We start from the raw sequence: 26,418 nt of genomic DNA on the forward strand, positions 1-26,418 counted from the left end.
CCCAGGTTTCTCTGATACCATCTATTTTATCATTTATCATAGCACACTATTCCATTATATTCATATGCCATAATTTGACCAGTCATCCCCTAATAGATCTGGACCCTGTAACAGTACAGTGTATTGGTTCTAAGGCAGAAGAGTGGTAAGGGCTAAGCAATGGGGGTTAAGTGACTTGTCTAGGGTCTCACAGCTAGGAAGTGTCTGAGGCCAAATTTGAACCTAGGACCTCCTGTCTCTAGCACTGGCTCTCAATCCACTGATCTACTCAGCTGCCCCACCTTGTTGGTTTTATGTTGAGCCTATTCATACTGTGCTTATTCACTAACTCTTATTAAATGACAGTTTTTCCTTCTTGTCTTTTACTTCCTAAAATTGATATATTTGCCAAAAGACAGTATAAATCTATTAATCTTTGCAAGGTATAATGTTTTACATCATTATAATTTACTGAAAATGTTTTAGAAAAGAAATTTGAATACTTTTTAGTACAAGCCCAGAGAAATGCTTTTCTGACTAAAAAGAACTTTTCTACTGTAAAAAAAAAGTTTTATCTTTCTTTATCCTCAATTTTATTTTATTTTTCTTTTAGTTAAAGCTAATGCAGAAGCTGGATCAGCAAGGATGTCTCTTCTTATACTGGTGTCCATTTTCCTGTCTGCTGCTTCTGTTATGTTTTTGGTATATAAGAATTTTCCTCAACTTAGTGAGTAAGTATCCAAAAAAGGAACTGAATTTTTCATTAGAAAATGAGGTATTGTAAATATACAAAAATATCAAAATTGGTTTCACACCATGGTTTTCAAAATGAGATTAAGATTGAAAGTGTATTGGTGCAAAAATGGTGTTTCAGGTTCTACATCTGTGTTCTCTGTGTACCACTTCTGTGTTCTCTTCTTCCCAAATCTGCCCTTCACCAGAAACCAGAAAAGTTAGGTTTCCTCTCCATTTATGCCCCTGAGCCAAAGGAGGAAGCTATCTTATCATGGAAAGAGTAATAGTTTTGGAGTAAAAAACCTGGATTTTTTTTATACTAGTTTTATGACCTTGGTCAAGTCATTTAACTTTTATGACCTTTACTTTTTTTTCTTCCTCTGTAAAATGTGAAAAAACTTGCCTCCCCCCCCCCCCCCCCCAATAGCTCTGCTTCCTAGAGAGGCATACTGTTGTATGTACCAAGTTTTTTTTCTTTTTTTAAACCCTTACCTTCTGTCTTGGAGTCAATACTGTATATTGGCTCCAAGGCAGAAGAGTGATAAGTGCTAAGCAATGGGGGTCAAGTGACTTGCCCAGGTTCACAGAGCTGGGAAGTGTCTGAGGCCAGATTTGAACCTAGGACCTCCCATCTCTGGGCCTGGCTCTCAATCCACTGGGCTACCCAGCTGCCCCCCCACCTTTTGTTTTTTAGGAGAGGATTGTGCCCTAAATTCCATCAGTAAGTTGTTTACAAAGTGAAGTTCACCTTAAAAGTCTGAGTATCCAATAATAATCCTAGAGGGTTATTAGAGGATAATTAGAGGATAAAATATCCTGTTAATTATTTGTTGTACTCTGAAATAAAGTTAAGTCTTTAGAGTCAAGAAAAGTTGAGGGAAAGTTTTAGAGATCAGGAATAAGGTAAAATGGTGTGGATGTATGTCCTTTAGTAGTTAGATTCAAAGGATAGATAAGAGGGCTTCCAAAAAAGGAAAATAAGATTATAGGACTTGGTTTAAGCAAGGAGAATTTTTCCATGACTTGCAAAGAATGTTATTTTTATTATTCTCCATGTAGCATATACTATGTAACTCTCATATACCTGCAATGTGTAAACTGACTTTTGTAATTCAGGTGAATGAATGAAGGAGAAAAAAATGTATGTAGGCTTTTCAACTGCCTGCCCAATAGCCTCTCAAGGATTTGGCGTTTAGGCATTCAGCAGTCCCTGAGTGGGTGGGGAACTGTCTGGAAAGCAGAGAAGTTAGGTGGATGGTAAGATTGTGAGAACTGCTTTGAGCTTATCCTTTGACATACCAGGAAGAGCTTATTACTCAGTACCTTGTTGAAGAAGATGACTTCATTGGTTACCACTTGTAGATGAGCTCAAAGTGCAGTGCTTGCCTCATTGTCACCTTGGTACCTGAGAATGCTGCTTTGGCCTCAACTGGTATGTGTTAGTTGTAGTAATTCACGTGTGGCTTTAGGCCTGTTAATGCTAGAATCAGCCTCTATTACAGGTGCATGACAGCAATACACTGTGACTCCCAAGAGAAAAGGGAAATAGAAAGACTAGAGGAATGCATTTCTGTGTTTCTAATAGAAAGCTCAAGTGTGTTCAGAGAATAGTGACAAGAATTGGTGAAATGTCTGGAGAACATGCTATATAATGATTGTTTGGAGGAACTTGGAATGTTTATCCTGGATAATAGCAGACTTGGAGGGGATTGTTAATTATCTTCAAGTATGTAAAGATTTATTACTATGTGGAAGGAGGTCTAGATTTCTTATACTTGGCCCTATATTTAGTTTTAATATGAAGAAAAACTTCCAAATATTTAAGACAAATCAGAAGTGTAATGGACTACTTTATTTTTTTAATTTGGAAAATTTTATTTAATTAACCAATTTAGAATATTTTTCCATGGTTATAAGATTCATGCTCTTTCCTTCCCCTCCTCCAACCCCCCTCCCACAGCCAACATGCAATTGCACTAGGTTTTACTGTAATGAACTATTTTAGAAAGGGATAGATTCTCCCTTATTAGCTATCTCCAGAGAAAGACTGGACAGCCACTTGATGGGAAGATTCCAGATAAGTAGCATTAAACTCAGATAGAAAACTACATATTAATATCTATATTTTATTTTAATTTGTTTTAACTGTTTTCTCAATTACATTGTAATCTGTTTCAGACCATATTCAGGAGCATTTTGGGCCACATGCAGTGGGCTACATTTTTGACATCTCTGTTGTAGATAAATAATTGATCTTTATGGATTAGATTTAATGACCTCTAGGCCTTCTAAGCCACTTTTTCTATTGTTATAAGTTATGATTACCACCATGTAGTTATGTAAATTGATAATGTTTTTAAAAGTTTTTTGTTTTGTTGAAAATGTATTTTCTACCAGAGTAAGCCTTTGTATGTCCTTGGAGTAGATAATTGCTTAAGTTTCTCCATCCTCACCAGCAACCTACTGAAATTATGCAGTTGGAACTTTAGTTCTTCAGCATGTAACTTTATCATCCCCTTAAAGTGCAAATATCCTTGAGAATGCAAAGTGAAAACTTTTTAAATTATTTATACCTTGAATTAGTGTTAGATCCTTTCTTGTTACAAGGATTATTGGTTTTAGTGCTAGAAGAGATTTTTAACATCTAACCTCATCTTTATAGATGACAAAATTAAGATTTAGAGAGTTTAAACATTTTGCTAAGGATGATACATTCAGAAGAGCTGAGATTCAGACTTGTGTTCTCTGACTCTAAATCCATTCCTTTTTGTACTGTACCACACTACCTCCAGTAGGTTTGGATGGTAGGAAGGAACCATCATAGAGTGGTGGAGAGAGGAGGGATAGAGGATGTAGGTGATGATTTCCTGTGCTTTTCATTCCATCAAATGAAAATGAAAATTTTAAGATAATATATATAAAGAAAGAGGCTGATTTTCCAATTGACAAATGATCAAGGGATATGAATATATAGTTTTCAAAAGAATTACAAGCTATCAATATAATCATATAAAATGTTCTAAATTGCTAATAATTAGCAAAATGCAAATTAAAACAATTCTTGGGTACTACCTCACACCCATCAGATCGGCAAAGGTGATAAAAAAGGAAAATGACAAAGACTGGAAAGACTGTAGGAAAACAAGTACATTAATGCACTGTAGATGGAATTGTGAAATGGTCCTGCCCTTTTAGAAAGCAGTTTGGAGCTATGCTCAAAAAGATATTAAATTATGTATATTCCCTTGATACAGTGTTAGAGATCAAAGATATGGGAAAAAGACCCTTATGTGTACAAATATTTATAGTAGTTCTTTTTGTGTTGGCAAATGTTTGTAAAACTGAGGGGATAACCATCTATTGAGGAGTGACTGCACGAGCAATACTGTATGAATATGATAGAATACTATCATTGTACAAGAAATGAAACAAATGATGGTTTCAGAAAGACTTTGGAAGACATATATGAACTGATGCAAAGTTGAGTAGAACCAGGAGAATAATTTATTCAGTGACAGTGATACTGTAAAGACAGACAATCTTGAAAGACTCGAGTCACATGCTACCTACCTCCAAATAGAGAGGTGATGGAAGTGCAGTTTGAGGCTGGCCTTTTTTACTTTTTGGTTTTTCAGGGAGGAAGTGACCAATGCAGGAATTTGTTTTAATTGACTGTACAAAATTGTAAAAGATTTTGTTTTTCTTGCTTTTTCAATAGAGATGAAGGGATGGAGGTGAGATAGAATTTGGACATGCAAATAAAATAAAGTTGAATTTTAAAAATAAATGAAAAAAATAGCTGCTATTTCTGTTTTCCTTAGAACTTAATAGTTCAGGAGTGTTGAGTGTCTTTTGTCTGCAAAGCACTATTTTGGAGTCTAGGTCTTTAGTAAATGCTTGTGTTTGAATGTGAATAAACTATTAAGTGTTTACCTTAGACAAGCCTCCACTGGAGGGATACAGAAATTAAACAGCAATAGATTCCTTGTCCTCAAGGAGCTTATAGTTCAACATATATGTATTTGATCCAACCAGACTAAGGTAAAAAGATAAAGAATTTATTTTTTTTATTTAAAAATTTTTTTATTGATTTAGACTATTTTCCCATGGTTACATGATTCATGTTCATTCTCTTCCCCTCTTCCCTCCCCTCTCCTGGAGCTGATGAGCAATTCACTGGGGTAGATAAAGCATTTATTAAGCATTTAAAATGTACCAGGAACAATGATAAGCACTGGGAACACAGACATAAGCTAGCAAGATAGACCCTAATTCCATCACAGCACTTAGAGGGGAACTAGAAGGGAGTATGGTGTGTATGCCTTCATTGGCATGGTGAGGAGGAGGCCTGGAAGTTGCCTGGGGGTCTGATTCTGAGCAGGACAAGGTATATCATCTCTCAGAGATGATAATTCTAGTGCAGCAGTCTAGAGTTATACGGGGAAAAGATGAAGCTAATGGCCAGAGTACAAGAAAGCACCAAATAAATTTTGTAGAATACTTCATGTTCACAACTTTATTTTTTAACATCATTTTTTAAAGACAGTTTGGTAATTTTTTCTCAACTAAAATTTTTAAAATCTGTTAACTTTGTTCTTTTTCTTTAGGGAAGAAAGAGCAAATATGAAGGTTCCCAGAGATATGGATGATGCCAAGGCACTAGGAAAAGTTTTATCCAAATACAAGGACACCTTTTATGTACAAGTACTTGTAGCTTATTTTGCTACGTATATTTTGTATCCTTTCATGTGAGAAACATTTTCCAGCTGTACATGGGTAATGAAAAAGGGTTTCTTTTAGTGTTTGGTTTAGAAATGGTAATTTTTGTTAATTGTGAAAATGACATTTATAATCATACTTATTCCCATTAATTATTTACCAGCTATCTAATTTCCAAATTAACTGGAAGTTTTTATTTTTTTATTTACTACTTCTGTTCTTTTTTCTACCTTAACCTTTAAACCTTTACCTTATGTCTTAGAGTTGACATTAAGTATCAGTTCCATATCTAACTTATTCTTTCCCCATTCTTGATAAATGAAAATTTAATTTATCAGTATCAAATATATGTGTATATATATAATTTCTTTAGTCATAATTTATACAATATCATATACTGTATTATTTTTGGGTACTTCTATCTTGTTCCATTAGTTATGTCCATTAGTCATTTTAATAGCCCCTTGAGTGTTCTCTCGTTTTTATTTTTCCTACAAATTACCAGCATTTTTATTATTGTTGTTGAATATTTTTTGTATTTAAGTTTATTGAACTACTAAACTATAAATATGAAAATAGATACCTGGTTATAATGCAGAGGTGACCATGGGTTGTAGAAAGCTAAGCCTTTGGATCATAGCTCTGGAGATCTTGCTGAGGTGAAAAAGCTCTAAGTGTTATGTAACAGTAAGTAACAGATTGCATATCATCTGAGGACTAGGTGAACTATATGTGGAGAGGCTCACCACCAGGCCAATGGCTACTATTGCAGTTCATAAAAATCATAGATGCCTTAATGTGGGGATTCCCTCCAGCAATGAAGATTGTAACCACCTTATTCATCTCTGTCCATCTTGTGCCATTCTTGTTCGTGTTTACCACAGCAGATTTATCCATTCAGCCTGGAGGTTTCCTATTTTTTTTGACACCATGTGATTAGCATATGACTGGTCTAATTTCTCTTTTTCTAAAATGATTCTTAAATGGCTTCTGTTACTCAACTTATTCTTCATAATTCCTTGTTTATAGTATGTTGAAGCTAGCTCCATCCCACCGTGTGCCTTTTGGTGACTTTTGGATGATACTCATTTAATTTCTTCAGAGAGTCTTGAGCTCCCATACACCACCACCAGAATAATATTAGTGTTTAAAAAAAATCTTTGTGTCAAGGAGAAACTTGGGGTAATTGAAAGAGCTTTGTGATTACCCAAAAAGTAATACTGCCTATTCTTCTGTTCAATGTTTGGACCAATTCTTTGGTCATTTATAGTGCCTTTCCAAAGTACATATACACATAAATACATACATGTATTTATATAAATACCAAAGGTTATACATTCAACTTTGTAACACTGGCATCTTCCTTAATTTTTTCTTTTTGAGTGGTTTAGCTAAACTTTTTTCCTTTTTTTTTTTGAATCAAACAGGGTCACATAGCTAGTAAGTGACTGAGGCTGAATTTGAACTCGTAAACTCTGGATTTGAGTCTTCCTGACTCCAAGTCCAGCACTTTATCCACTATACCACCTAACTGACTCTATCCAAACTTTATTTTCTTTTCTCATTAAGAAATTTATTTTAACAATTACATGTAATAATTTTCCACATAAGTTTTCTGATTCAAATTGTCTCTCTCCCTCTTTCCCTCCCCCTTCCTGGAGCTATCAAGTAGTGCAGTCTGGGTTATACACATATTGTCATGCAAAACATTTCCATATTGTTATATTTGAAATTGATCTACTATTTATAGATGTCAATAAATATTGATAGAATATAGCTAATATGGAGATTCAGTTGTTGGCAGTTGAGGAGACGGTTGGATTAGCAGTTGAGGGAATTGGCTGGAGACTGGTTATAACAAAAAATTCTATTTATTAAACTATAAAAAATGCAGGGAAAGGAAAAGGAAGGATAAATATTGATAGGAGATATATTCCCTATAATTAATCAATTCTAACTAGATCTCGGATCCCAAATCTATCTCTCACGAGACTTCTTCCCTAAAAAATTCAGGGCTAACCTAAATATTCTGTCTGTCTGTCTGTCTAAATCTATCTTATTAGATCTAATCTTAATTATAAATCTTATCTCTTTACAGCTGTTCCAGGCTCCAAAACCAAATTTGCCTGTCAGGATTTTTCACAGGCAGGCTGTCTGTGTAAGACCTGTTCTCTGCTGCCCCCCCTAGAGAGTTCCAAAGGAAACAGCTTCAGTAACTCACTCTAAACCAGTTCAGTTACTAACAGTCTTCTGAGATAGAATTATGAATTTTCCAACTATCCACCACCCAAAATCTTCCAGTAGTCACAGAGCTCACTCTCTGAACACCCATTCTCCACAAGAAGGATTCAAAGAGTGTCCATTTTTCCCAACCACCTCTCTCTGGAGGGGTGCTGGGAATTCCCTGTCCATATATCACAGAGACAAGGAAAAAATCTTTTCCCCAAGAATTTATTTCTGTGTTCTAATTATGCTCTATACCTAATCAATAACAAATTAATCTTTATGCCTAATCAGTAACAAATTAATCTTTACAATATCATTCACTTTATAAGTGAATAATCTCATAAAACCAACACCCCAAAACATATACCCAAATTAAGAAGTAATAAATCATATATTTTCATCTGCATTCCTATTCCAGTAGTTCTTTCTCTGAAGGTAGATAGCATTCTTTGTCCTGAGTCCCTCAGAATTGTCCTGGATCATTGTATTGCTGATAGTAGCAAAGTCTATCACAGTTGATCATTCCCTAGTATTGATGTAATTATTATAGTGTTCTGTTTCTGCTTATTTCACTCTGCATCAATTCATGGAGGTCTTTCCAGCTCTTTATGAAATCATCCTGTTCATCATTCTTTACAGCATAATAGTATTCCATTATCATTATATGCCATAGTTTGTTTAACCATTCCAAAATTGATGGACATCCCTTCAATTTCCAATTCTTTGCTGCCACAAAAAGAGCAAAAGAGTAGCTATAAATGTTTTTGTATAAGCGAATTGCACCCCCCCCCCCCTTTCTTAAAATCTCTTTGGGATACAGACCTAGGAGTGATATTATCAGATCAAAGGGTGTGTCTTTGGTTATGATTCCAAATTGTCCTCCCTAGCAATTGGATTGGTTCACAACTCCACCTGCAAGGCATTCCAAATTTATGGATCTCAATTAGGACCTGACTCCACAGCATTTCCGGACTTGCTACACAGTCAATATGTCATCTTTAAAGATTAAAGTATCAGACATTTATTATTAAGCATTTACAATATGCCAGGCACAATTTTTTTTTTAAGGTTTGGAAAATTTTTTTAAGCTTATTTAATTAATTTAGAATATTTTCCCATGGTTACATGAATCATGTTCTTTCCCTTCCTTCCTCCTAGCCCCCTCCCATAGCGAATGAGCAAGTCCACTGGGTTTTACATGTGTCATTGATCAAAACCTATTTCCATATTATTGATATTTGCACTAGGGTCATCATTTAGAGTCAACATCCCCAATCATATCCCCATTGACCCATGTGATCAAGCAGTTATTTTTCTTCTGTATTTCTACTCCCACATAAAACCCTTTTCATTTTAATGTAATCAAAATTATTCATTTTACATTTTGTAATATTCTCTATCTCTTGCTTGGTCTTAAAATCTTTACTTTCTCAAAAAAAAATCTTTCCTTTCCCATACATCTGACAGGTTAACTATTCTATGTTTACCTAATTTACTTATAGTTTCCTTCTTTATATTCAAGTCATTCACCCATTCTGAATTTATCTTGGTGTAGGGTAAGATGTTGATCTAAGCCTAATCTCTCCCATACTGTTTTCCAATTTTCCCAGCAGTTTTTGTCAAATAGTGGATTTTTTTCCCCAAAAGCTGGTATCTTTGGGTTTATCATACACTGTCTTGCTGAGGTCTTTTACCCCAAGTCTATTTCACTGATCCTCCTTTCTGTTTTTTGATAACCACTGCTTTATAGTGCAGTTTAAGATCTGGTACTGCTGGGCTCCCATCCTTTACATTTTTTTATTATTTCCTTTGATATTCTTGATCTTTTCTTCCAAATGAACTTTGTTTTAATTCTTTCTAATTCAGTAAAAAGGTTTTTTGTTAGTTTAATAGGTATGGCTCTGAATAAGTAAATTAGTTTGGGTAGAATTGTCATTTTTATTATTTTAGCTTGTCCTTCCCATTATCAATTAATGTTTTTCCAATTATTTAGATCTAGTTTTAATTGTGTGGATAGTGTTTTGTAGTTGTGTTCATATAGTTCCTGTGTTGTCTTGGCAAATAGATTCCTAAATATTTTGTATTTAGGGTGATTCTAAATGAAATTTCTCTTTCTAATTCTTGCTGCTGAGATGCATTGGAAATATATAGAAATGCTGATATTTTATGTGGGTTTATTTTGTATCTTGCAACTTTGCTAAAGTTGTTGATTATTTTCACTAGCTTTTTAGTTGATTCTTTAGGATTCTTTAAGTAGACCATCATATCTGCAAAGAGTGATAGTTTACTCTCCTCGTTACCTATTTTAATACCTTCAGGTTCCTTTTGATTGCTACTGCTAGTGATTCTAGTACAATGTTAAATAATTGAGGTGATAATGGGCATCCTTATTTCACTTCTGATCTTATTGGGAAGGCTTCTAATTTATCCCTATTGCAGATGATGCTTGCTGATGGTTTTAAATATATACTATTTATTATTTTTAGGAAAGGCCCTTCTATTCCTATTCTTTCTAGTGTTTAATAGGAATGAGTGTTGTATTTTGTCAATGTCTTTTTTTGCATCTATTGAAATAATCATGTGATTTCTGTTGCTTTGGTTGTTGATTCAGTCAATTATGTGGAAGGTTTTCCTAATATTAAACCATCCTTGCATTCCTAGTATAAATCCCACCTGATCATAGAGAATAATCCTTGTGATCACTGTCTAGAGTCTTTTGCTAGTATTCTATTTAAGATTTTTGCATCTGTGTTCACTAAGGAGATTGTTCTGTAGTTTACTTTCTCTGTTTTTGATCTGCCTGGCTTTGGAATCAGTACCATATTTGTTTCATAAAAGAAATTTGGTAGCACTTCTTTGCTTATTTTGTTGAATAGTTTGTATAGTATTGGGGTTAGTTGTTCTTTAAATGTTCGATAGAATTCACTTGTGAATCCATTTGTCCCTGGGGATTTTTTCTTAGGAAGTTCTTTGATGGCTTGTTCAATTTCTTTTTCTGATATGGGATTATTTAAATATTCTGTTTTTTCTTCTGTTAATTTAGGCCTGTGATGGCAAACCTGTGACACGTGTGTCAGCATTGACATGGGTAGCCATTTTCAATGACACACAGTCTCATGCGGCTCAGCATGCCTTGGGTGGGGGCCCGGGTGTCCCCCACTTCCACCCCCCATCCCAGAGCTGCATGTGACCATGCCAGGGTTGGTATGTGTGAGGCTGCTCAACGTGCTAGCTGAGGGCATGGGGAGGGGAGGGCATTGGCTGGGGTGAATGGGGCTCCCATGAAGGCGGGGAGGAGGGGTATCTACCCTCACAGCTACCCAGGCCAGCCCGCTGTGACAGGGTGGGACTCTGGCCCATGTGCAATGAAGCAATGCCTGGAACTGATTACCAGACACTTTTAGCACCCTGAAAAATATAGCAATGGGGGGCAGCTGGGTAACTCAGTGGATTGAGAGCTAGCCCTAGAGACGGGAGGTCCTAGGTTCAAATGTGGCCTCAGACACTTCCCAGCTGTGTGACCCTGGGCAAGTCACTTGACCCCCATTGCCTAGCCCTTACCACTCTTCTGCCTTGCAGCCAATACACAGTATTGACTCCAAGACGGAAGGTAAGGGTTTAAAAAAAAAGGAAAAAAAAGAAAAATATAGCAATGGCTTTACTCAAAATTTTTCCCTCTATGTACTTTTGTGAGACGTTATTCTCAGCATTAAATAATATCAAAACCAACAAAAGAAACAGATTGACATATGAAATTAGTAGTTCTTGCTTGGGCTTGATGTGTACAAAATATCAACCTTCAATTGAAGATTTAGCCAATGAAATTCAGCAACAAAAAAGTCACTAATAGGCAGGTTAGTTAAAGAATTCCCCCTCCCCCTAATTTATCTTTGTTCACGCACCCCGCACAAGTTAAATAATATCAAGACCAACAAAAGAAACTGATTGACATGAACAAAGAAGTCACTAAGCAGGTAAGTTAAATAATTAGTTTTGGGTTTATTAAATACAGTTATATATTACAATTGTACATTTTTGTTATTTTAACTATAAATATCACGAAATTATGGTGTTTTTCCTTAAAGTGACATACCACCTGAGTTATGCTCTGTTTTTTGGTGAATTTTGATACAACAAGCTCAAAAGGTTGTCCATCACTGATCTAGGCAGTTTATATATTTTTGTAAATATCACTATATCATCTAGATTCCAGGCACAATGTTAAGTTCTGAGGATACACAGAACAGGAGCAAAAAGTAAGACAATCCCTGCCGTCATGGAGCTTATATTCTAATGAGGGGAAATAACATAAAAGAGAGATAGAAAAAGAATGTTAGCAAACCTGTTTGACATAGTAGCTAAGTCTGCAGAGTCAGGATTCTCGGAGTGGTTCTAGCTTTCACTAAGCCACCATCTTGGGTCTTAGAGTTGGAATGAACCATGACTAGCCTAGGTTGTTTCCCCAAATGTAGACCTCTCAGAAGGAGCTCACCAATGAGGGAAGAAGGTTTAATTTGGTGGGGCATCTGAAGGTCCTCATTGTCTTCAGAGTGCCCCACTTCACTTGGACATCATATAGTCTCTCTCCTCTATGTTGGGGATATGTACCTTTCGGGGGAGCTAGTGGCACTGTTTTATGTTTTGCCTGATATTACTGATCATAAAGTTCTTAAATAAGGTTCTTTCATATCTTTCAAAGTCTTTTGTGTGTGTGTGTTTTTTAAAATATAAATGCGTTATACCTTGATGGTGAAAGTATGAAATATTTTGCTCTAATGAATCAAATAATCTTTTTATATCCAACAAACAATAAGTACAGCTGGATCCAGATATTCTTTTTAGTAAGTTGTGTGATGGTAGCTATGACTTACTGCTGAATATTGCTTCTTTTACTTTCTCAGGACTTTCTAATATTTTCATCAAGGATAAACTTAGTGTTTTTAGGATATTCTCATCAAATACTTTTATAGATGGAAAAATAGCCAGATATAGATGTTTAATGACATGTTATGGTTCACATTTTTTTGTGATTAATAATAAGTGTTAAGGGCAGGTAGGTGGTGTAGTGGATAGAGCACCATGCCTAGAGTTAGGAAGACCCAAGTTCAAATATAGCTTCACACTCTTAATAATTATGTGATGATTAGCATGACACTTAAACTGTTTGCCTCAGTTCTTCATTTGTCAAATGAGCTGGAGAAAGAATTGGTAACCCTTCAATATTTACACCAAGAAAACTTCAAATGGGGTCTTGAAGAGTCAGACAGGACTGAAACAAGTGAACAACAACAAAAGTTTAGATTTTCCTCCCTCTTGTCTTAGTTATCTTCTTTAGAAATCTTGATTCTATTACTTCTTCCTCAATTCTTGATAGAATTTCTTTACTTCTTCATTCTCTGCAACAGGTGGTGGTAGTAATAATAATGATAGCAAACATTTATATAACACTTTAATGTTTGCAAAGCCTTTTACACATAATTGTCTCCTTTGATCCTTACAGCAGCCTTATGAGGTGCTATTATTATGTCTATTTTATAGATGATTCATAAACTGAGAGTGCCAGAATTTGAGTGATTTGCTGAGGGATCACATTTTTAGTGTTTGATTTAGAATTTGATCTTAGGTCTTAGATCTAGCACTTTTGAGCCAGCTTCTTTCTGCAAAATGTCCAAATATTCTTCTAGGTGTTCTCAGGTTTTTGCATGAAAAACTAACTCTTTTCTTGACTTCATTTATAGCAAGAATTTTAAGATTGCTATGATTCAATTCCTCCAATAATATGTCCATTAATTCATTGTGGGACAAAAGGGCTTATATATAAGGCAGTAATAGCCAAATTAATGTTTACAGGTCTTCTAAAAATTAGGTGAGTTTTAGCATAATTTGTCCTTTTCTTCACCTCTGTCATCATTACTTTAGAAGTGAAAATGGGAGGGAGGGAAATTGTATGGGACCAAAAGTCATTTATTTACTTTTTGCTTAATGAATTGCTCTCAGGGAATTTATTACCAAGTAGCTAGATAAATGAACCTTTCTGCCCTTGTTAAGTCAATCCTCAGAAAATAAGGCTTGTCTGTTGTCAGGACAGAATTTAAGGCTTTTCTAGACTCTTAGACCATGTGCTTCTTTGGCATATCCTTCAAAAATCCAAAGCCATTTCCATGCTAAGATAAGGCATTGGAGGAGGATTCTGAAAACAGGGAGTTGGGTGGGAGGCAGACCTAAAGACAACATATAACATACATACGGATCCTAGGATCATTGTTTATAGAATGATAGAACTGAAGGAGAACATTTAGTTCATTAGGTTCAAACTCTTCATTTTATGTATAAAGAAATAGATTCTACACTGTGAGTGACTTCTCTACCATTAATTCACATAACTAATTAGTGACTGAACTGGGAAGAAGACAGTTTACTGACTCAGATATGTGCTGTTTCTAATATATTTTTTGCTTCTTATAAATATGTATCTCTTGTAATGAATCTCTTAAATGAGTAGTACCAATGAAAATTTCCCTAACTAATGATCTCAATAATATCTAATATTTACAGAGGGACAAACATTTCTTTTTATTAAAATCATAATTGTGTATATTTATTATGTACCATATCTTCATCATTCTTCCACTTTTTTACTCCTTAATTGTTTGGAGCTCAGTTAAGCAGATAGATAGCTTAAGAAAGGATGATGGTTAACATAGCTAAATGTGGATAGAAATTTGAATTGGGCTTTCATGATGATAGATTTTCCTTTTTTTTTTTTCAGCCTAATTATAAGGTTGGTTGATATCTAAGATTTCTGAACTATAAAGGATTGGGACTTTTGGGACTTACTAGTTCACTGTTAGGAGGTTTAATATTTATTGGAAGCAAGAGAAATATTCATTATTTCATTAAGGTAGGATCAAACTCTTCATAACATCTTCAACAATCTCATTTAATAAGTGTGATTAATACACTAGAACTCACAACAGGTATTGTAAAACTCTAATATCTCTTGATTGATGTAAATTGTAACATTATTCCTGTGGAATTAACTGTTCTTTGTAAAGTTTAATACTTTAACTTTTTTTGTGGAACCAAATACATTCAGGAAGGTTATGTTTGTAACCTATTTAAGGAAAGAATTTGAGTTTGTTTCCCCATACACAGGGGTAGTGTAGGTATCTTTTTTTTTAAACCCTTACCTTCCATATTGGAATCAATACTGTGTATTTCCAAGGAAGAAGAGTGGTAAGGGCTAGGCAATGGGGGTTAAGTGACTTGCCCAGGGTCACTCAGTTGGGAAGTGTCTGAGGCCAGATTTGAACCTAGGACCTCCCATCTCTAGGCCTGGCTCTCAATCCACTGAACTACCCAGCTACCCCCTAGTGTAGGTTTTTTACTGGACAGAATGTTAGGTTTGAACTCAAGAAGATGTAGGCTAATGCTTCTTATATTTAACTGTGTGACTTGGACAAGTCATTTAAGCTTCTTGGGTAAGACACTTTGAGCCTCCTTTTCCTTATTTATAAAATGAGAGGTTGAATTAAATGGCTTTTGAGGTTTTTCCAGCTCTGGAGGTATGATCCTATGAGACTTAGTTTTCCTAATTGTTTTTTTTAATTCAAAGATATGTTATTTTCCTAATTACACATCTATTTTGCAAGATTGTTGTGAGTGAGGCTCAGATGTGATAAAGTTTTTAAAATTCTTTGCAGACCTTAAATAATACATGACTGTCAACTATAACTTAGTGGATGTTTGAGAGTTGCTGTGGTCATAAATATCTTCTAATTTTGCTAGACTAGTTCTCACAGTAGAGGGATATATGGTCCATCCTCAAGTCTTTGGTAGGAAGTACTTGAATTCTATTAGCATGTAACCTTCTGGAGCCCAGAGTCACATCAGTGCCATTATGTACTTTTACAGGAGGACAAAATAAACTTTATTTGTATAATATACTCAGTTTTCTGTTGGAAGAAGAAAAATTGAATAAAAAGTATTTTATAAATTTAAGATTAAAATGATTATTTTTGTTTAGTTGTTGTATCCTTATCCTTTTATTATCTTTCGTACCCAATTCCTTTATTGTTTTTAATAGTCTGCTTAAGTCAGTCATACTACTAATAATTATTACAAATTAATTTAGATTTTCTGATTATTAAACATTTCTTTTTAAGCATTCTGATTTTCTTTACACATTTTAAATCTTAGTCTGAAACAGTTTTGCTTGAAAAGGTCCTTTTAAACTCTAGACAATAAGAAATAATTTTTCATGTTAAAAGAGTTTGGCAAGACAGTTTTTCCTTGTTTTTGTTAATGCTATCACAAATTATAATATAACATGTAATATGACATATAATAAAATATCATGAAAATGATGCTTAACCATGTATATATATTTTTAAAATTTAATGAGGAGAGGGAAGATTAACTTTTCTGCCCTAGGCTAACATAATTCTGTGATAAATTTTTTATGTCTTCATATTTAACTGGCTAATATGACCCAACTTCTTTCTTATTAGTAAAAAATTTTAATTTGATGGTGAAAAATTCCTGTGTTCAAATTTCAAATTATTTTTGGCAAAGGTAGTAATTAGCTATCATGTTTTTATGGTTTTTAAGTTTGGGATATAGATATGCCAAATTTTCTTAAAATAAGAGCATTTTTATTAGTATAACTTACTATTATTATTAACTCCAAGAATAGCAACCGTATAGTGTAGACATTCTATTAATATATTAGTGAATTGTGATACTTTGTAGAAATTGCCTGTTGAGTGTTATTTATATTTATGTGGGTTATCTCATAAATCATATAGTATACATTATTCTAAGAAGTGTTAAATTTCTTTTCTTTTTAGGATCTTACTTATAATCCTTAACCATTAAGTTTATAGCTTGCAAACTTTTGCTATTCCAGGGTCTATATTTCTCAGTATTCTCTCAGGATTTCTTTATCCTTTTCCACTAGCTTTATTCCTTGTTTGTTTGGTAAGTGTATATATACATAAACTATAAAATTAGTAAGTAGCAGTGGGGATTTGATCTTGAAATCAGATATGATGATTAGGTTGTCCTAGTGACATGACAGTCTGTGAGATGAAACTGAAATGGCAGCACCCCAACTTAAAAAATGCCTCACAAAAAACTTGTTTTGTTTCATGGAACAGTAGAGAACTATTCTGTTAGTTGTCCCCTTCTCTGTCTGTCCCAAGGTATACTGATCTTTAGAATGTCATGTTTTATTGTTGGAAGGGAGATGGGGCTTTTGATTTGGGGAACTGGAAACACTTCAGAAATAATGGTTTGAGTTAAAGCAAATCAGTGCATTTGAGATTTTATCTGGGGAAAAAATGCTTTTCTTGGGTAAGATTAGCTATATAAACTTGCTTGTAACAAATCCCAAGTGTGAATCCTAAAATAGAGCCTAAAAAAGAGTAACCTTCGATACAAAGAAGGTCCAGATAGATGGGCACTGGAGATGTCATTAGATCTTCCTATGGGACCATGGGCAAGTCACCTAATTTCTTTGGACTTCAGTATCTCCATTTCCAAACTGAGATGGTTGGACTAAATTATTTTTTAGGTCCCTTCTAATTTGAAATCTGTGATCCTCAGGACCACCTGAAATTTATGCTGGGTGAGTCTTTCTTAGAGTGAAAAGAGCCCTACCAAAAAGTTAAGAGGTGTAATTATGCCTATGGCTTTCTTTTGCTTTCTAGTGCTCTGGACTTGGCGCTTCCTTCTGTTACATGCTTTCGTATTTGGTTGGAAGACCAGTGGTGTACAAGTATTTAACAGAAAAGGCAGTGAAATGGTCACAGCAGGTAATATTTGTACTATTTCATATATCACTTCTTTCTTTGATAATGAATGTCTTGCCAAATGTATCATTGTTACTCTCTACAAACATTCTTACTTAAAATAACATGGAGTTATCTGATGTTGATGAAATACTATTGTACTATAAGAAATGATGAACTGGAGGATTTATATATGAACTGGAAGAACCTCCATGAACTGATGGAGAGTGAAATGAGCAGAACCAAGAGAACACTGTGTACATTGCTCTTAGTAGCAATACAATGATCCAGGACAATCCTGAGGGATTTATGAGAAAGAATACTATCCACATCTAGAGAAAGAAACTGTGGATACATGATTTGGGGTTCTGGTTTCAAAAGATTGTTCTATTGCAAAAATGAATAATATGGAAATAGGTATCAAATGATAACATTTGTATGACCCAATGTAATTGCTTGTCATCTCCAGGTGGGAGGAGGGAAGAGGGAAGGGAGAGAAAATATAACCATGGAAAAATATTAAAAAAAAAAATTTTAAAGGAAGAAGAAAATAATGGAACTTGTCTAAAAGAAACACTATAACAGACAAGTAAGACTTTTGATTAAAATGTAAACTGTTCTGTGATGGTGCTTATTTCTTTAGACTTTTGTGCTTATCACTGTGACATTAATAATGAGATTCAATAGGCACCATTTCTTAGGGCTAGGGGAGTGAGAAATTATACTTCAGGTAGAGAGGTGTTATAAATGTACCCCCAGAGGATCTCCCATCTCTAGGTCTGTCTCTCACATGGCCACCTAGCTGCTGTGGATTAAATTCTTTAGGTATATTTGCTGCTGAATTTCCATAGTATTATAATAATGCATGGGAGTTATAAAATTTGACTCAGGATTTTGAGGTATTTTACTTTTGTTGTTGTTTACATTATTCTGTTAATTTCTGAAATTTTTGTGGTGTCATTAAAATGGTAGGAAATTTAGGTTTGCATTTTAGTAGGCTTATTCATGTATGTTCAATTATTACTTATGTAGAAAACTGCATTGTAGGCATCTGCACTGAAAATAAATGGACTAGGGCATTTAGGATAGAGTGCTTGGCTTGGAGTCAGGAGGACTAGGGTTCAAATCTGGGCTTAGTCACTTCCTAGGGAAGTCATTTAACTGTTTACCTAACCCTTACCCTTCTATCTTAGATTTGTTACCAGGAAAGGGTTTTTTAAAAAAGAAAATAAATGGATGATACTTTTTTTTACTTAGAATCTTTGAATGGATTTTTAAGTGCCACTTTAAATGTTTACTCTCAAAATGTCTTAGTTGTCATCTACTTTTTTGGGTTCCCATAAAACTTTCTAGTAGCAGATCATAATACAGAATTGGGTACCATACTAGTATGTAACTGTTCTAAATTATTTTAAGTGAATAACACACCAAAGTTTCTTGTAAAGATGGTGCACTTTATCTTGGCATCAGATTGATCATTTGGTGTGGCTGGTGTACATAAAAACAAAAGATTCCCCGATATGTATTCTCTCTCTTGTCTTAGGTATGTCGTGTGTCCCCCCCCCCCCCCCCCCCCAATTCTTAGTGATCTCATCAGCTATCATGGATTTAGTTATTTATCTCTTTGTAGGTGATTCCCAGTTCTGGATATCCAACACTGGTCTTTCTCTTTAGCATCTCCAATTGCCTCTTGTCCCTCTTCAACTGGATTGTAGTGTAGGAACCTCAAATTTAACTTGACCCAAACAAAACTCCTTTCCCCCTCAAAACCTTTACATCTTTTGGGGGCAGCTGGGTGGCTCAGTGGATTGAGAGCCTGGCCTAGAGATGGGAGGTCCTAGGTTCAAATCTGGCCTCAAACACTTCCCAGCTGTGTGACCCTGGGCAAGTCACTTGACCCCCATTGCCTAGCCCTTACCACTCTTCTGCCTTGGAACTAGTACACAGTATTGATTACAAGATGTAAGGTGAGGGTTAAAAACAAAACAAAACAAAACCCATTACATCTTTTGAATTTCCTTAGATCTTTCTTGCCCCTAAATTAAAATTTTTATTTTCAGTTCAAGATTCTCTTCTTGCTTTATCTATTGAGAAGGCAAGAAACAGGATACCCATCATACCTATGATAACTTCCCTATGACTGTTGAGTATGCCACTATCTATTTAGGCATTCAGACTAACAAATCTCATTGTCATCCATGACTCTTCCCTCTTACATGCCTGTGTGTGTGTGTACATTCACCTGCCACATGTGTAGCTCCAGGTAGCTTTTTTTTTTGTACAGAGGAAACCTTTAATAAATGCTTTTTTTCTTTATTCATTATAAAGTTTTCTTCTTGTTCAGTCATTTCAGTTGTGTCTGACTCTTCATGACCCCATTTGGTGTTTTCTTGGCTAAGATACTGGAATGGTTTGCCATTTTCTTCTTCATATCATTTGACAAATGAGAAAACTGAGGCAAACATAGTTAATGACTTGCCTAGGGTCACACAACTAGTAAGTGTCTGAGACTGGATTTGAACCCAGGAAGGAGAGTCTTCCTGACTTCAAGGCCAGCATTCTATCCACTGTGCTCTCTAGCTGCCTCATAAAGTCCTCAGCATGATATGTAAGGTTCTTCCTGACCTGGCCCCTTTCCGTCTTTCTGGGTTTCTCACACTTGGCTCTTCTTCCTGTACTCTGCATTCTAGTAGTATTGGTCCACCCAAAGTTCTCTGAGTGTGCATGGTGCTCCCATGTGGGTCCCTTTGCATGAACTCCCTTATGTCTGCAATTCTCTGCTTCTTCAACTTTAGCATCTTCAGTTCCCAGGCCTCTTCCAGGCCTAAGAAGCCTTTCCTGACCCTTGCTCTCAGAATGTTGGCCATTTGTTCAGGGACAGGTTTATTATTTATTATTATTAATTTACCTTGTTATTTCTCTCTCTAGAATTTGAGGTCCTTGAGGACAGAGATAATTTTTGCCTTTCTTTGTGTCACAGTGTTTACCATAATGCTTGGAACATAGAGTTTGATAAATACTTGTGGAGAGAGGTCAAAAGGATTACTATCCATAGTGAAGACTTTATAAGGCAGAGACAAGGGGGGGGGGGGAAGTGACTTATAGAAAAGGGATGCCATCAATTTTCACTTGTGACCTCAAATAATAAGAATCATTTTCCTGTTCTCTGTCAGTCTCCTTCAGGGTATCTTTACCCCAAGGAAATATGAAGATCTTTATTATAAGAGGAGGTTTTTTTTTTTTTTAAGGAATAAGTACCTCAGATGGAATTCTTTTCCCTCCAAATTTTTTACCCTTTCCTTACTGTGTATACTGAGATTTACTTCTTATAACTGGAAATAGCAGTATAGAGTTTAAAATTCAGACGAGGAAACTGAAATTTGGAGAGATAAAGGCACTTATTTTTGCTTATGTAGTGAGTTTAGATGGATTCAGAACCAGCAGATGAATCTCTTACCTCCCATTCCATTGCTTTTTCTATTACACCATTCTGAATACATGAACTCTGCAGGGAACTTGTAGACAAGAATCTGTTGTTTATTGTCCTAAAAAGTAGCCTATTTTTACCCTAAGGGGAAAAAAGAACCTCTGGTGATACATTATAAGCACAATTCCTAAAAGAAAACCCAATTTTATTAGTTGTTTAAAAATTAGAATTTAAGGGGAAGCTGGGAAGCTTGGTAGATTGAGAACCAGACCTAGGGATGGAACGTCCTAGGTTCAAATATGGCCTTAGACCCTTTCTAATTGTGTGATCCTGGGCAGGTCATTTAACACCTCCTCACCCCCCCCCCCCCCCCCCCCATTGCCTCACCTCACCCTTACCACTCTTCTGCCTTGGAACCAATACATAGTATTTATTCTAAGGTGGAAGGTAAGGGTTTTAAAAAAATTACAATTTATTTCTTTCAATATTTTGTGCAAATTTATGCTGGCACAGTTCATACTTTTTCCACTTAGTTTCGTTTTTGTTCATTTCAGCTGGATAAGATCAGCGTAATTAGCAGCTGTATACATTGTAACCATTTTGAAAGAAAAATTGGACTGAAATTTGCTTGAATTCTAATCTACTTCTCTTTTATAACAGGTTGAACGACATCGAGACCATCTTATTAACTACATAATATTTTTGAGAATAACTCCTTTTCTGCCTAACTGGTTTATTAATATAACATCTCCTGTTATAAATGTACCATTAAAAGTATTTTTTATTGGTACTTTTCTAGGTAAGACTTTCATTGTACATGCTTTATGAAATACTACCCTCTACTGGATACTGACTTAATTAGAGGACAAGATTAAATAAGAATTTAAAACTTCTGTTATATAAAAAGGGAGTTAAGAGAAGGGATTTAGAGGAAGCCAAGGTCCCTTTTTTCTTGCCTTTTTTCTTTTTCGTTTTAACTGATCTTAAATCTTTGACATTAATATGAATCCACTTAAGGAGGTTGGTTGAATTTTATTCCCTAAGGAAAATTTAACCTATTTTGAAATTTATCTGCAAGCAGTCTGCTTAGAGGCAGAATAAATCATTAGATGAACTTGAGTTCTTTTTGGTCAGATCTTTTTTGGCGGGGGGGGGGGGGGGGTTCCTGTTATAATACCGAGATAACAAAATGAGCAGTGATGTCTCAAATTTTTTGGATCTTGCCAAATTAGTTAATTCTTGCAATCCCTTTGCCATTTAGTAGTCCGTCTTTGAGATCTTCTATGACAAGAAAAATTACCCTGGTAAACAACTTGATGTAAATAATTGTGACTAGTCTGGTGCTAAGGTGAAAGACAGCTAGCCCTTATCAGTCCCTTGCTTTTGCTGTGTTACAAAACCTTTGCAAATCCAGGATCACTTTCCTACCAGATGAGGTATCAGAGGAAGGCGTTACTGGTGGACTTAGGTTGATGAAATGGTTTCTATTCCTAAAAAGTTTGATAAAAATTGATAAAATTTTGATAATTGATAATTTGGTAATTGATAAAAAAAAAAGTAGGCTTTTCCATTTTTATGGGCAAATATGGAGAAAAAATCCCCACAATTCCTCCCTGGTCTTGTTTTGATTTATAGCTTTTGACTAAAATTCTAAAAATGAAATCGTTACATCTTGTATACTATGTAGTTAGTGTTGTTCATTCCTGGAGTCATGACATTTTAAAAGAAGGGGATCCTAGAGATCATTTAGTCCAACCTACTCATCTGAGGCACATAAAGGGGAATTGATCAGTACCAAGTCACCCAGCTAATGTTAGTACTTTGACCTGTCAGTGTAAGATGAATCACTTTTTTAGTAAATCCTGAAGTGAAGGTTTTTTCCTGTCTTTCATGAATTATCTTTCAAAGCTGAGAGGCAACATATTGTTATTGAAACTGAAATAACCTGGCTTGATCCTGTCATTTTGTGTTTTGTTCTAGGTGTTGCACCCCCATCTTTCGTAGCTATCAAAGCAGGAACAACACTCTACCAGCTTACAACAGCAGGAGAAGCTGTTTCCTGGAACTCAGTATTTGTCCTGATGATTTTAGCAGTACTCTCTATTCTGCCAGCTGTCTTCCAGAAAAAACTGAAACAAAAATTCCAGTAACAAAGCTCTTTGGTTTTAATTTCCCGTGTTTTCATCTCAGGATCTGCAATTCCATATTTTTCTGTTTTGAAATCATCATCTTTTCACCAATGGAAAAAAGAACATTTTCCTATCAAACAGTTGAGGGAAGGCATTCTAAGTGGTGAGGAAGAAGAGGGAGTAAAATGGGAATTGGAAAAGGACATCGATTTTCTTGCTCATGGTGGGTAGGGAAACATGAACTTCTTTCACCTCACCAATAACTGCAGACAAGTATTAATGGCAGGTTGCAGAGAACTCTTCATCTAGATCCATCGAGCTAATCTAGTGGTTGTGATCTCAGGACCTGAGCACACTTCTCCCTGACTTGGTAATTGGGGCTGTTGATTTTCCCTTCTCCCTTCTCTCTTTCCCCAGTGATAACCTAATGGATATGCAAAGGTACTTGCTGGACCACAAAAGTGTTAGGATTCCTGCCTTTTTTACAGAGTAGCAACTGGGAAAATGAGACTTAACATGCTATGGTTCTTATTTTTTCCCTCTTAGGTTTGTGCTAATGGATTTGTTTAAATACAGACCTTGGAAGATTGATGAATTCATTTAGGATATCAAGTTTTTCTACTTTTGTGGGGTTTGATTTTTGTTTTTTTGTTTTGAATTTTTATCATGAATTCGTCTGAATCTTAAAATTCTGACCTCAACTTGTTTTGTTCTCTTTAAACTAGTTTTGCCAATATTTCAGTTGTGCCTGTATACTAGGGTGATCAAAATTAATGGCAATAATTTCTATTCAAATAATATTTTAGAATACTATTCCTCTTTGAAAACTCAAAAGAGGGTTTCCAAAGCATCACTCCAAATACAGTCAGAAGGGGGTAGAAAATTTGCACTGCTTTGATTTTTAGGGACAAAAACTTAATGCCAGTACTCATCTTCACTGGTAAATGTAATAAATTGTTCAGAGAAATGGTTACAGAATTTTCATCCTTAATTTATTAACCTGGAACTTAAAGTATGTTATGTAATTATAGTTTTTAGTGCATGTTATACTTATTAAGCAATGTTTTTTTGTACCTGCTTGGTAACTTTTTAATTGTACCTATTTTAGATCAATGCAGTTTTCAAATTAAGTGATTTATTTTGTTTAAGTCACCAAATAAAAAAAGAACACTGTCTCTCAAATGGTAACAAATCTAATTAGGTAGCACTGGAAAAACTAGTCACTGCTTGCTGCTTATTTGCGATGCCCCTGATCCTGGGCTTTGCCATTCCTTAAGGTTTTGTCAGTTTTGTTTTACTAGAAGTTTGTCATTACATTAGAATCTACTATAGAAACAAAAGAACCTTGTATTATTATTGTTTTAATTTAGAAAGATATGGTCATCTTTAAAACCTGGTTTCTATAATGTAATGCAGATCAATCCATTTCTTTTTCTGTCACAGTATTAACAAATGAATTTATTGTAAATACACAGAAAATATATTAATATGCACTTGTCTCATTCTTTATGTGATCTGATTTAATTTTGTTCATAGAAAAGGTTTTCTGTTGCCCTTAGACCGCACAATAAAGATTTGAGTATTTTTACATAAAATGATTTAAAATGTACTTTATGGACAAAGTAGTACTAATTAAAAAAATATGACAGAGTAAATTTTTACTTCAAAATATGAGCTTGAATTATAATTTATGAACTTGGACTCAGCAGAGCAGTGAAGCTTCACACTACTGAGTTTTGTTGTCTGAAGCCCTCCTAACTCTTGCCTTTTCGGAGTTATTTCCTTATTAACTGTTTAGTTGCTTCCTTTTACTGTTGAGATTTGTATATTAGATGAAAATGACTGCTATTTTCAGTTCAGTGTTTTTCTTTTTCCAAGAATGTCATTGACTTCAAGCTAGTGGTTGTAGATTCCTTTTCCTTGGCTGCTAGGAAAGAATCCTTGAGCATGTTTTACTAGAGGAAAATACAGCCAGTAGCATACAAAGGTCCCTTCAAAAATGTGTTATTCCTAGAAGACTTATTCTAAAGCCCCAAATTAATAAGGTCCACTTGGCACAAATTTAAATCCTTCGGATGGAGAGATGCCAAGTCTAAGTCCTTTGGAGAGAGCTGCCATGAAACAAATGGGAAGATAAACAACATTTGTTTATCCAAAATGTGAGATTTTGTTCACTTGGCAAAGTAGATTGTCTTTGGAACTGTATTATGTTTTGTGTACAATATTTTGAAGATACTCTATGTAAGCTAAACTGTGATGGGAATAAAACACTTGAGAAACATCACCTTTGTACATGGGTTTTATTTCACAGACATTTTTCTGTTAATAACTTACTTTCAATCTATGAACTCATTGATGTGACCTCAAAAAGTTGTGAGGAGTGCTCTGTAGACCTTAAAATGTTTTATAAGTATGAGTTATTCTATAACAAGGCTTATTTGTGCATGTGATTACTTTAATAGGACAGCCTTCTTGAGAGTTCTGTATTTTGGTGTAGACCTCTTTTTTTCATTCCTTTACAGAGCTCTGGATTATGAAACTCCTTTTATCAGCGTGGATCAGGAATTTCTCTGTACTTGATGTCTTAGCGAATACTAAAAGGTTAATAAGGATCTGCCCAGAACATATAGATGGTAGGATTTAGAGGTGCGACTTTTTAATTTTTAGTTCTAAATTCTCTCCTTTCCTCCACTACCATATGAAGCTATGCAAAACACATTTCTTTTTTTTTTTTAAACCCTTACCTTCCATATTGGAATCAATACTGTGTATTGGTTTTAAGGCAGAAGAGTGGTAAGGGCTGGGCAATGAGGGTTAAGTGACTTGCCCAGGGTCACATAGCTGGAAAGTGTCTGAGGCCAGATTTGAACCTAGACCTCCCATCTCTAGGCCTGGCTCTCAATCCACTGAGCTACCCAGCTGCCCCCAAAACACATTTCTACATAAGCTATATTATGGGTAAAAAAAAAAGGAAAAAAAAGTGCTTTAATCTGCATGTAGAGTTGATCAGCCCTCTCTGGAGATAGATAGCATTTTTAATTATGACGCCTTTTGAACTGTTTTGGATCATTGTATTGATTAGAGTAGCTAAATCTTTCAGTTGATTACTGTTATAATATTGCTGTTACTGTGTACAATGTTCCACTGGTCTTGCTCACTTCAACCTTTATCAGTTCATAAAAGTCTTTCCAGTTTTCCTGAATCTATTCCTCTTGTTATTTCTTATTACATAGTAGTATTCCATCACCATCATGTTTGGCTGTTTTCATAGGCAATTTTCAGATAAAGAAATCAAAACTATCAATAAGCACATGAAAAAGTGCTCTAAATCTCTTATAATTAGAGAAATGCAAATCAAAATAACTCTGAGGTATCACCTCACATCTAGCAGATTGGCTAAAATGACAACAAA

The 26,418-nt window shown here is 35.0% G+C and overlaps 1 protein-coding gene across 1 annotated transcript in view; it reads left to right on the plus strand.

Moving 5' to 3' along the window:
• Nucleotides 1–25,290, plus strand: part of TMEM41B (transmembrane protein 41B) — a 46,250-nt gene extending 20,960 nt beyond the window's left edge. The window contains exons 2-7 of the mRNA XM_056802104.1: nt 593–710; nt 5,322–5,450; nt 16,545–16,638; nt 17,370–17,474; nt 21,538–21,676; nt 22,858–25,290. Coding sequence (XP_056658082.1) covers nt 593–710; nt 5,322–5,450; nt 16,545–16,638; nt 17,370–17,474; nt 21,538–21,676; nt 22,858–23,027 — 755 coding nt within the window. The 3' untranslated portion in view covers nt 23,028–25,290. The remainder of the gene's footprint in view (nt 1–592; nt 711–5,321; nt 5,451–16,544; nt 16,639–17,369; nt 17,475–21,537; nt 21,677–22,857) is intronic.
• Nucleotides 25,291–26,418: the final 1,128 nt, after the last annotated feature.

This window comes from Monodelphis domestica, chromosome 6 (genome assembly GCF_027887165.1).
Source record: "Monodelphis domestica isolate mMonDom1 chromosome 6, mMonDom1.pri, whole genome shotgun sequence".
In the NCBI taxonomy this organism is placed as follows: Eukaryota; Metazoa; Chordata; class Mammalia; order Didelphimorphia; family Didelphidae; genus Monodelphis; species Monodelphis domestica.